The 12,768-nt window shown below is 33.2% G+C and overlaps 1 protein-coding gene across 1 annotated transcript in view; it reads right to left on the bottom strand.

Moving 5' to 3' along the window:
* Positions 1 to 4,892: 4,892 nt before the first annotated feature.
* Positions 4,893 to 12,768, bottom strand: part of LOC106136977 (heparan-sulfate 6-O-sulfotransferase 2) — a 73,474-nt gene continuing 65,598 nt past the window's right edge. The window contains exons 7-8 of the mRNA XM_013337696.2: positions 10,259 to 10,443; positions 4,893 to 10,022 (exon numbers count right to left, since the gene is read on the bottom strand). Coding sequence (XP_013193150.1) covers positions 9,881 to 10,022; positions 10,259 to 10,443 — 327 coding nt within the window. The 3' untranslated portion in view covers positions 4,893 to 9,880. The remainder of the gene's footprint in view (positions 10,023 to 10,258; positions 10,444 to 12,768) is intronic.

The raw sequence follows: 12,768 nt of genomic DNA on the forward strand, positions 1-12,768 counted from the left end.
CGCAAGGTTCCGTGGCATTATCATTCAGTTTTCTCAGATACATTAAAACACAGGAACCAATTTCATTAATACCTCGGGCGCCTTCTCCCTCATGCCATACAAAGCAAGTTGTGTCCTTTGTTCCGAGCTCAGTTATTGTGAAATTAAGTAAATTTAATTTAGACGTGTAATAAAAACTAGATACATCACCCCGTGGACAAGGCATCACCGCTTGGAGATCGTACACAGCGACGACGAAGGTATTACTCACAAGCTCTTTATCTCTATCTTTTTCATTTCTAGCAAGAGTCTTTTGCTTCAAGTGCCCGTCGTATGTCTCTTGTAGTAACGATTTATCTTCAGCGTTTTGGTAAGCCATGCAATCTTCGCATTGGTCCTTCTTAGGCTGCCAAAAAGATATGTTAAAATCATGTGTAAATATGTTGTAGTATGCTTGATATGAAACGTATTGTGCACTCTCAGATTCACATTTCTCCAGATAATGTCGATATAGCGCCGCGACTGTAAGCCCTCCCTCAATATACTCCCGAGTCGATCGCGCCCTACAGTAATGACTTTCTATGCGGGGTATTGAATTAATGTGTGCTTTGACACCATCGGTCAGCTCTGCGTCTAGTTTCTTATGGTTGTCGTGTTTTCCTCTCTTATCTTTAAGTTGCACGCCAGTTTCGGACTGCTTCTTGACAACGGTTCTAATTACAGTATCTGAGATTGCAAGGGTATTCATGAAGAAAACTTTACATACCCGAGTTTTTATATGATTTCGAGTCAGATAAAATGCGTGATTACAATTTTTGCGACTGGTACCTTCACGAACGTATCTATATTTTGGTTCTATCTTGGTCATGTGATTGTGAATAAACTGTCGTTGGATTTCCAGATCACCGCTATCCCAGAACTTTTCAAAGATATGTTCTCTTTCTTCAAACGTAAACTCTGTAGAACATTTCAATTTACATTTATCGGAACATACAGGACCCACTTTTTTGGCATCATAAACTTTTTTGGACTTGGACATAGAAGTATAGGACATACCTTTATGAAAAATAAAGGTATGTCCTATACTTCTATGTATGTATAATAGCTTGCTCTGGTTTCGTTTCCATAAAAGCGGTTCTGCTTTTCTTTTACCACGCTTACGGCGCGATTCAACATCAACACTAGGAGACTGTTCGTCTACGCTAGATGGGTGCTCGTCAACGCTAGGTGGCTGGTCATCAACTCTAGGTAATGGTGAATTAATTTTGAATAACTCCTGGTTATCTACGGCTGATGATTGTGGAAAATCTTGAATGCCAGGTAACTGCGCTTGTGGTTGTTGCTCTTCTTCGGAATCTGACTGGGTTTTGCGTTTTTGATCTTCATCTTCTTTGATCATTTCTTTGATCTTGATCTTCATACGTAGGATCTTTGACACTATCATCGGATGAGAAATCTTTATGGCTATTTGTAGAACTGGAGCTACTTGAAGAACTAGAACTGCTCGAAGAGCTAGAAGATTCATCAGATGAAGAGTTACTGTCTGAGTCTGTTTCTGGGATGACTAAAGATGATTTATTGAATGTTCTGTGTTTTGGAGGCGTTTCTGGAATATCTTCGTTTTCTTCATCAGAGTTGAGAATATCTAAATCAAATTGACTATCTGGTACGGATGATTTGCTATCTTCTATCTCATCAGCATCATATTCCTCAGGTGGTACCAAGTTCAAAATACGGTACGCTCTTGATGTCATGCTGAACAAAAAAAAAGGTAAAATGAGTAGGTAGGTTGTTGAACCCTACTGCGGCTTGCGCGATACCTACATGGAACGAGTAGGTATAGCCCGCAACGAAAGTGGGATTTGTCACTTGAAGCTTATAGTGTACAATAAAAAACTTTCAGACAAAATAGCAGCATTAAAACTAAACATTGCTTTTTAATTAAAAATAACATCTATTTAGAGATTACTTTCAAATACTAAAATGCCATATTTCGAAATACGATACTTTAACTTAAAGAATTTTATTTGCAAAACTCACTTAATTCAAAATATGGTGGTATTGCATACAAAAATAAGAGCAAATACCACATGTATTAATTCAAAACTAACCAATTTGCAAACATTGTACTATTGCATATAAAATGATAAGATACTTACAAGTATGTGATCTGCAAAAGGTAATTATTTTTGAATGTGGCACTTTTAAATATATGATTTCACGCGTCTTTTAGCAGTTGTTTGGAATGTGGTAGTTTTACACAAAAAAAGCGTGTGCTTGTGCCGAATGACTGCTGACAACTAACAATATGGTACTTTTTCGCGGAACTCAGTTACAAAAACGGTACAAAACAAAACTAACGTGTGTGCGTTTACGGGTGTTTATAGTCATAAAACAATGGCTGTTTTCGCGAAATATTAAAGTTTCATCGTTTAAGATGCATTTTATGCAAAAATAACGTTTTTGAAATTTTTTGACTTGTGGTGCTTTTGTATTGAAGGAGCGATATATTGAAACAAAAAAAATACTAAGTAAACACACAGATAGAAGTTAAGAATATTGATTCCAGCATTTCGCCGAACACACCATAAAATTTACATTTCCAACGTGTTTAAAAGTCGTGTGCTTCTTTCCTCGAAATCAGATCGCATCGACAGCGTTTCCGCGGAAGCGTTCCGTTCCCGAATGTTCTCCAAATACCGTGTCATCCTACGGGAGAGCTCCCGAGTGCATCCTAATGCGTTGTCACCAAACACCACTTACTAGGAAATGTGAGTTTTATTATGTCTCTGATTTTATCTGTTACTAAATATATTATAGATTTTTCCTCAAAATTTTGTTTGATGTATCTTTATTAAAACAATTTTGGTTAATTCCGTTAATATTTTTAAAACTAAGATGATTAATATTTAAAATGTGGTGTAATAAAAATATAAACATGAAACTATAATTATTTTAAACCTTATATATAAGTAAACTTACTTAACCAATTCCTATTATCTGAGCCCAACAAATAGTAGGTAATTAAATTTCTTTTTTACTACCTTGTTAACTTCAACGTAGGTTATACTTTCAAGTAGCAACTGATTGTTTAGTATACATATATTCGTATAATCTGGGAATAATGTGGTTGGTTACAAAAAGCGTACATGACCTTATTTAATTGTTTTATAATATATATTTTGTAGCTGTTTGTTATTTCAAAATAAATAAATAAACCAACCATTAAGACGGCATCACCTATCTAGAACTAGGTACATATGTACATATATATGTAGGTATGCCCCGGTCTATGACATATTCTGTGATATATTAATAATAACGTATTAATAATCTTCCAGTGAAGGTACAATCATAATACTTAACAGGAACAATACCGTGTCCAGCACATTAAAGAAGTCATGCTGGGTGGCGGGCATCGCGGAAGCCCAAATGGTCAAATTTGCATTTATGTCATTAGGCCGCATCCGCAGGGGCGGGAAGCTATTCAGCTGGGCGACGTGCTGCACCGGCGATGTAACGTGACCGTGTCAACGAACTGTTATCCTATAATGACCCAACATGGAGCTGGCATCATACAGATGATCACACGATACAGAAGGCAGAGACTAATTCTTACAACTACAACAACACAAATCAATAAAATTTATAAAAGATAACCTAGCCAACAGAAGACCAAATATAATTATTCACACAGAACCTGTCAACACTGTTTTCGCATCCAACCAAAACTATAAATTGTCTGCCTATTTGTATAAGTTGTTAGACAAAAAGATAGGAATTTACGCTAAAACCCTTTATAATTGTAAATTGGCATTATCATCGTGGTTACAGAACCTAAATTATGACGATACTGAGGCATTGCTAACTCGTGTGGTTTAAAGGAGACATTCAAAATATTGATTTTATAAAGTTGTATTTATGTTATATGGTTACGAGTAATTTTTAGTTAACTCATTAAGACATTTGGTGAAAGAGCGAGACTCATCAGACACAGGTTTTTTCTAACTTAATTGATGGGTCTTTGCTACCTGTGTATTATGTAATATGTTAAAAGAATAAAGAATTTTGAATTTGAATTTTTAATTCTTCCACTTTTCAAGATCACTGCATAGATACTTAATTATTTTTCTGCATAGGTATTTTCTAGCTCGAAGAGTGAATGATACTTTCCGACCTCATTTGCAATGTGGATAGAAAAAATTATTATAAGAACGTTATTTTGCCAGTTGCAGACATCATAAACAAAGGCCACATAACAAAGTGACTTCTTAAACTGGTTGACTCTGTTATAGGCAGATTCAGGTAACGTATTTGCAAGCCTTTTACAAGCAAAAACGTTACGAAGCTCTCCCCTACTGGCCCCTATTTATCTATCATTCGATCATTGTTCCAATAAAACTATTAATACAAGTAGGTCACTGCATCTGCATACGGCTGAATTGATTCACGGACTCCGCCAGGCGGCCATCGGAGACAGCGGAGCGTGTACACAATGCAACGCAATTACAATTACTGCTATTCAGAGAGTTGTTACTTCCAACGAGATTACCATGACTCGCGTCATGCGTTTCGTTGATTTCCTATGTGTTGTACAGAATACCGCATCCATCATTTATGATTACAATTACATGCACCATTTTGTTGTTCTTTCAATCTGAATGCATTCCATTAGTCAAACGCCAAGAGGATACGATCACTTCATGATAGGTCCCATCGTATTTATCGTCCTGTGCTCCTGGTGTTTCGAATGGGATACGTCCTTTATGAAAATTTTTATTATTGTAATTACACATACAGGATATTATTTTTGGGCGATCAATAAAATTTATGGTAATTTTCCAATATTTCCCTGCTATTAGAAGGCTCATTAGTTGCTAGTGGGGTAGATACGGATAAATAAAAATTCAAAATAATTTTCAATTGTTTTATTACTGTGATCGTAACACAAATTAACATTCTATATTTTGGTTCAGTCGGGAACTTAAAAAACTAAACGCTAAATTTGGTACTAGACAACACGTACTGCACCAGACTGGTGTGCTATAGATACATACATACACAGCTTAGCCTAGGATAAGGTAATCTAGTTTATTATCGAGTCACCACGAACCTCGCGTGGTTATGGCTAACTTACATTATGGCTGCACCCATCGTTTATAAGCTGACATAGGCTAGATAAGAGACAATTTTCCGATAACATGTATTACAGGTTCCAATTTATGTTACCAATTTGGATGGTTTTAGTACAATATTGGAATGATTAAAAATATCAGTGTGATAGAAAAGGAACAAAAAGGACAAGAATACCTTGTTATATATATATTAAAATTCCGCCTTCTTAATTATAATGTCTATAAATATGTCGTCTTGTCTTCTATCTGGCCTGCGCCAAAAACACATTAAATCGATAAATCATACTTCTTTATATTACAAAAGCTAAGCACGTAGTAATTTTACATAAAAAGTCAAGTTTTAAATAAACCTTGGGTGCAAAAATAGTTTTATCACAGGGCTTAGCATTACTATACACACATAAAAATATACATACATATATATAGACAGAAAGCTTCGCCGATACCTAAATTGTATAAATGATAAACTTAATAAGACATATTGTCAAATATATATAACCAAATATGATAAAAGAAAAATAGCAAATTCATAGAAATCTATGAGCAGAATAACAAATTAAAGGAGAAATGTATGCGTGTTTTATTGTCATTTAGTTGTTTTTGACTCTTTAAACATCTCACAACATACAGACACACTTTTCCATCGCTTTAAATATTTATTTAATTTATTTTATTGAGTACATTTAGTTATTTAGAACCAGAACATCTGCATTTAAAAACAAAGAAATCTAGTCAACCAAGTCATATTTTTAAGTTGTCGTAGTTTGCTGCTACTATAGAGATATGTATAATATATCCAATATCAAATTCAAGATTTAATATCCGAATAAGGTTTTTTTGGAAAAGCGTAACTGCCCTTGTCTTCAAAACAAATAATAAATAGGCAAAATTTCCGCAAAAAAAATCTTTGCAAAAAGACAACGCTGAGGTAATTCAAATCACAAAATAAAAGAATTCTGTATGAATAAAAATAAAACCAATTTAATGCACAATATATCACGCCCGAAATTCCAAAACACGAGCGAAAATGTTTACAGATATTCAGATAATTTCACAAGCTCACATTTGGGATACAAAACATGATTTCGATAAATTGAATACGTGCGTAAATCATTCCTGCTCGTATTTTGTAACTGACAATTGTTATCCTTATTTCACTGTAGAAAAGAATCAAATTGGTATTATTTTTAAATTAGAAGCAAATAATCGATCAATTAAGAAATGATCTATAATATCAGAGCTTATGCTTTGTTTATGTTAGTTTTAATATTATTTTAAAATTCTTCAATCAAATATAAAAAAAATACTTTATTCATAAGAAAAAAATAACTTTTAAAGACTCATATAATAACAGTTGTTCTTAATCAACAATTATGACGGGCAGTAATGATAAAACATTTCCAGTTGTGTATTAACCATAAAAAGCAACTACGACCAACAATATATTCTGTGAAACTATTTAAGATGCATCGTTATGATATGTTATGATCTTGATATCAAAAGAGTAGTCCAGTCGTAATTGGTAGCTGGAAGAGTATTTAAAATAGAATTTAATGATTAAGCATGTGAATTGCCATTATTAAAGTAGTTGAAAACTTGATAAGCCCGAATATAAAAACTACGGAAGTGTTGGATATTGATGCTCTTTTTGTAAACCAAAAATAGAATACTGAAAAACTGTTTAAAATAAGATTATCAAACGTTGATTCTTGTACTAGGTTTCATACGGAATCTAACTACCTAGTTTTCTATCAGGTTATGGTCCTTTTAATATAATTATAAGTACGGATGGAAAAGTCGTTTGTATGTTGAGAGAGGCGGTTTTAAATTCAAGTAACCCTGAAACTAACACTGTAATTGTAATAAGACTCTGATCCTAAAAACAATTTATGCTGGTGTAATATTTATAAGTATTAGTAACAGTGTCACGTGATTTAAAAAACACAATTGATAAAAAAAACGACACAAATCAGATCCCCCAATCTAAGTAGCTGCAACAGAAATCATTTAGATATTGTTTCTTTCAGATTATTTATTATTTTGGATAAATTTATTATTTTGGAAATTACAAAAACCATTTGACAGTTCATTTCATTCATCAATCACTTTGACGTTTTGTTAAAAAGAGACAAATGCTATTTATACACCACAAACAAGCGGGCAAGGACCTCGCTATAAATAACCATATTTTTGGCATGCTACAATACTACGCACCCGTATTGCAAACAACGGTTGCATTAGTAAGGCAATAAGGGTAAACAAGTAATTTATTAAAAAGCAATGTCTTTATTTGTAATCCTTTTTTGTCGGAAATTTATGAAAATACATGAAACATTTAAGTAACAAGAATACGTCAATATCTCCGGCGTCGTTAAACGTAATATCCTGTTAATTTATGTTCCCGTGGAAATTTTGGGAAATCCTCTCTTAGTGCATAGTGCCAAATTTCTAATCTCTAGACACAGCGGTTTGGGTTATGCGTTGATATGTTAGTCAGTGTCCTCTTGTACTTAAGTATTTAAATTACTAACAAAAAATATTTAGTTCCATAATTTGTTAAATTTAGCATCCATCCGTTCTCTGCTTTTCGTTTAATTGAAACTGAAATGTGATGAATTCATTATTTTTAGGTGGTATAAAAAGAAGATAAACCAAACATCTACGAAATTTGATTTATATAGATACACAACTACATAATATTATCTTATGATTATTAAGGTAAAGTTTTCATATTTCGGCTTATTTTCGTCGAGGGGACCAAATACGCCATTACATCGTTTGAGACTCAGTAGAAGTTTACTCCTTTTCGCGACTAAGTGAATAAATCGGGTAAATGATTTGTAAGAGAGCAAAAAACTCGTCAGACTAAAAATTATCAACAAATATTTCGACTTATATCTATAATTTGATTATTTTTTCTTCCTAATTAAATTAACAATTTTATGTCCATTGTAATTAAACATTTCTAAAAATCATTATCTTTGTAATCTTAAAAAATATCTATAAGCATAATGAATATGAGTATCTAGGTATGAATCAGGTGTTAAAATGACTAAGTATTACAGCTGCTTATAATCCACAAATGTTTGAGCAAGTGATAACAAGGTTTTGTTAAAGACAATATAGCTACATTTAAGTATTGTCCTAAGGCTCAAAGTTAATTCTAACGATTTAATGTTTTGATTTTTAATAAGTCATATTTTTTTTAATATATTCAAAATATAAAATACATAAAACTAATTTTATGCTTATAAAGAAGCAAATATAAATGCTTTATGTTATAATAAAATATTGTAAAGTATTTTTTAAAAGTTTAATATACTCACAGTAAAATGAACGTTATCGTCAAAGAATACGGAAACATAGTAAAAAATATTTATTAAATTGCATGAACTATTTACACCAACTGCATACATTGTTTTAACAGTATCCGTTAAGTTTGTTTGAGCTCACAATAATAAGGTGAGCCGAGAAGATATTACCAAGAACACATTAAAACTTAGAACGACAGCGCAAAATGGCGATATAAACCATTTTATCTGACTATTTAACCACGCTGTTTATAAGACTAAGCTATAATTAACAACTAGATTGTCTGTACAATTAAATACATAAGATCTACATAACTCTTCGTTGGGCTTGCTCATAACTGTTACACCTACCCTGTTTCTCGCTAAGATCCAATCAACAACATTCGCTCAACAACAATGATTTATAATTTACAAGGGATGGACTTACAACACCAATTTTATAATACACACAAATAAATTTTCTCTAAAATTAAAGTTACACCGAGGTGTGACCTTAATTCAATCAGATTATTATTAAATACTCAGAGAATACAAATTCATTTTTAAAAGTTATGTATTATGTCAATTAGAAAATATTTTTTAATATCCAATGCTATAGTATCACTATCAGTGTAAAATATCAGCTTTATAATCATTTATTTACGAAAACCAAAAATTACTCTTACATCTATGGTATTGTTGGAACTTTAAAATCTTATTAATAATACTCTAGCTAGTACCGTGAAATAACATAACCCGCTAAAAATAAATACAGTATGGACGTTACAAACAATATGGCGATAAAGACAAACATTAAAGGCATTTGCTGTTTGTACAGTTGTACCTACTATACTTACCTATGATTGTGATGATTTTTGCGGTTACAATAGGTAACACCGCTTCGATACAATAAAAGATCATACTGTTGTTTCAACGAGGCATTTACTTGTAACTAACCCTGATCAGGCCATTCTTGTGTGTATGATCGTGTCTGATCGAATTCTTTCTTCTGAAGGAATTTTGACTTAGAAGGGAATTGCCTCCATTACTTCAACACATATGTAACACATCCTCTCGCAAAATGTCCACACTAATTAAATATGATAACTCACTGGTTTCTGGCCAAATTAGACCATAAACATAACATATTATCAAAATTAATATTTATTTACATAAAATATAAATAATTATTTTAAATTCACTCATCGAAATTTCTTCCCAACAAAGCCGTTATGCAAATACCTCGTAAAAACATCTTACCGGCTGCAGTTCACATTGGGCCAATCGCTGGGGCACCGAGCCAGTGCCATCGAATTTAACAATAAGATTAGAATTGCCTGGTACCACAAGCTGCCTATTATAAGTCAAGTAGGTAACCATATTTAATTTACTGGCCCGCGCTGGCCTGCGACTACAATTTATACAGCGGCATCATTACGTATATACAATGACTAGTATGCACTAGTGACGTCACGCTTACTTGCCCCGGTACCTCTCCGTTGTGGCGTCCTCCAGGTTGCTGTCCCAGTCGAACTCGGTGACCCCCGTGCGGGTCACCTCGCCGAGGTGCCGCCATCGGAAATCGAAGTCGGAATCACGTTTCTTCAACGCTTCGAATCTGTGAACAAATAATAACTATATATTATGGGTCTCCTGTGGCGAAAGAAAGGCACGTTGAACTGAATAATAAAGGAAACAGATTTGTTTATGTATTGCGAAAATTAAACTTCAAGTTACAAACCTACGAGTATTAAAATTCTTCAGTTCATTCAGTGTGTAAATTCAGGGTCGTTTACTGCTGTGGAAACATACCTAATTGAAAATATTTAACATCAACAAAATATCATCTATTACCTTTTAAACATTAGATTCTTCGCAAATTCATATAGCTCCAAGTCTAACGAGTTGAGCCTCTTGATGTGGGCCACCTGAGCGGGCGACAGCGCCGCGAGCGTGGCGCCCGAAACTGTCGCGTTGTGCTGCGTAAACGGTACAGCGAACCGCAGATTGAACGTTTCTTCGAAAACGTACTGAGATATCTGCAACAATTAATTAGAATATAAATCATATTGAAGTTAACATACATAGAACATCTTTATACGTGGTATAAAGCCAATAATAGCCAAAGGTTCCAATCTTAATATTTTATTAGTCATTTGACAATAGGCTATTACACTCTTTTTTGAAAACTGTTTTAAATCAATCCTGAGACTGTGTTATACCTATAGAATTTTTATTAAAATTTTTTTAGGCCGAAAAGTGCTCTAATAACGATTCATTATTTATGATTTTGTATTTTCGCGCGAAAACGCCATCCGCCATGCTGTTTTGACTCGTGACGTCATACTTTTAGTAAACAATACGGCTCTACGTAAGACTAAAGTAAAAAGATTTTTGTAATAATGAATTACAATACATATTGTTGGTGTCTTGTTCCTGAATGCAAGAATACAAGTATAAAAACACCAGAAAAATTGTGGATTCCACTGCCAAGTGATATTAAAATGAGAAACCATCAACCTATTAATCCTCGGTAGATTTATATTGTCTGCTTTCACAAAACCGTCTTCCATGATTCTATTAAATTATTAAAGAGTAAAAACCCAAAAACGTGATAGAAATTTTAAAATTTCAAAATAAACAGAGCCTGACATCATCAATATGTTTTCGATTCGATATTTGTTTACTAAAAGTATGACGTCACGTCAGTACCCAACATGGCGGATAGCGTTTTCGACTTTTGAAGAACAGATTAAAAAAGAGGATTTTTTAAATTGAATTATAAAATCCATATTGCACTTTTATGAATAATGATCGATGTTTTTCTTTTATTTTTTACAAAATCTATAAGATACGTGCATTTTTATATTTTTTTTTACATGGTGTAAAATAGCCTATTGATCAGAATCATGATATTCTTTTTTATTTTACAAGTAAAAGTGGCCAGTTCGGCATGACCAGTTAAGTTAAATAATTGAAAAATAAAATAAATGAATAAAAAAAACACATTGTCTGCTTCGCATATAAAAAATAAATTCTATAACGATATCGGTGCGCACCCGCTATAAAATTACGGAACAAAAGTCGAAAAAATAATCTCTAAAACAGAAATGGGTTTACGATAGCCGTGATCTATAAATTGGCGATTAACAAGATCATACAAATAAAGTATTAAAAGAAGGTCGGTTATAGGAAATGGGCAATGAATATTCATGGGGCGTGAACTAGGCTGCAGACACAAAGGAGCGACGAGCGATGAATAAAAATATTGCATAAATATTTGTGATGCTCAAAATTTCTTCAATGAAATATTCGTGACTGCTAGCAAACTAGTTAATATATTCAGTCGATTTAAATTACTGAAAGTTAAGCTGAATCTTCTTATTTCGATTCTATTATCTTAGATTCTATCGATTTTTTCATAATTAATTACGTGGATTGCCCCAATTAGCGATTATTGCGATGGTCTTTTTCTCATTCTAAAAGTTTGATAATATTCAGAGATAACAATTTGCTCTTTGTTGTTTTGTGTACGCAATAAACAATCGCATCGCTCGCTTTGCTAACGCAGCCTATGCTGAAACCAAAGCGAGAGAACAAATGGGGGGAGGGAGATACGAGAATGATCCAAGTGCAAATAATGGCACCGCTTATCTCTAAGAGGGGTCAGCAGACACGAGACACCGGGATAGCCGGTGTTTACGTAGCAGGAATATCCACCTGGATAGTCTTGTTATTTGTTCAAATTGTACCTGATGGTGAAAGAGGATAAAGTTTAAACCAATCGTGTAGACAGTTCATTCTTATTCATTCGTACTTTTAATTTTAAATTGGATGTGCTATTATGTACAAATAGTTTTTGGTTCGTTATTGAAAAGAATATTATAAGTAGAAATATTTGATGTCTTCAGTAAAATTACCGGTTGCTTAGAATGTTTATTAGAAAAAATAAGATATAGGGTGAATTAACATCCTATCAAAAGAAACTTATCCTTAAGCTTCCTTTGCTTACAAACATTTCCACATTCACGTAGAAAACTTCAAAATTAAGGCAACGATACCCGCGCGCTTTTCTTTGAATAATCAACAGAGTTTTTCGTTGTTATTTTCAAAAAGGAAATGGGAAAACGCGCTATTTACCCATAAAGATTGGGAAAAGGTGCGGTAAACAAAACCGCGAGATTAAATCTGATAGCCATTGTTGAACAGTATACATTGATTTGTAATTGATGGAAGTTCACATAATAATGCTTATTTGTATCTGAAGGATAAGAATTCTAAGGCCCAATTAAGAAATAAGGTAACGTTTGAGAACAAAGAAGACTCTTAAAACCGTAGATATAACAACCTAGATTTCTTTAGGC

The sequence above is a fragment of the Amyelois transitella genome, chromosome 4 (genome assembly GCF_032362555.1).
Source record: "Amyelois transitella isolate CPQ chromosome 4, ilAmyTran1.1, whole genome shotgun sequence".
Classification (NCBI taxonomy): domain Eukaryota; kingdom Metazoa; phylum Arthropoda; class Insecta; order Lepidoptera; family Pyralidae; genus Amyelois; species Amyelois transitella.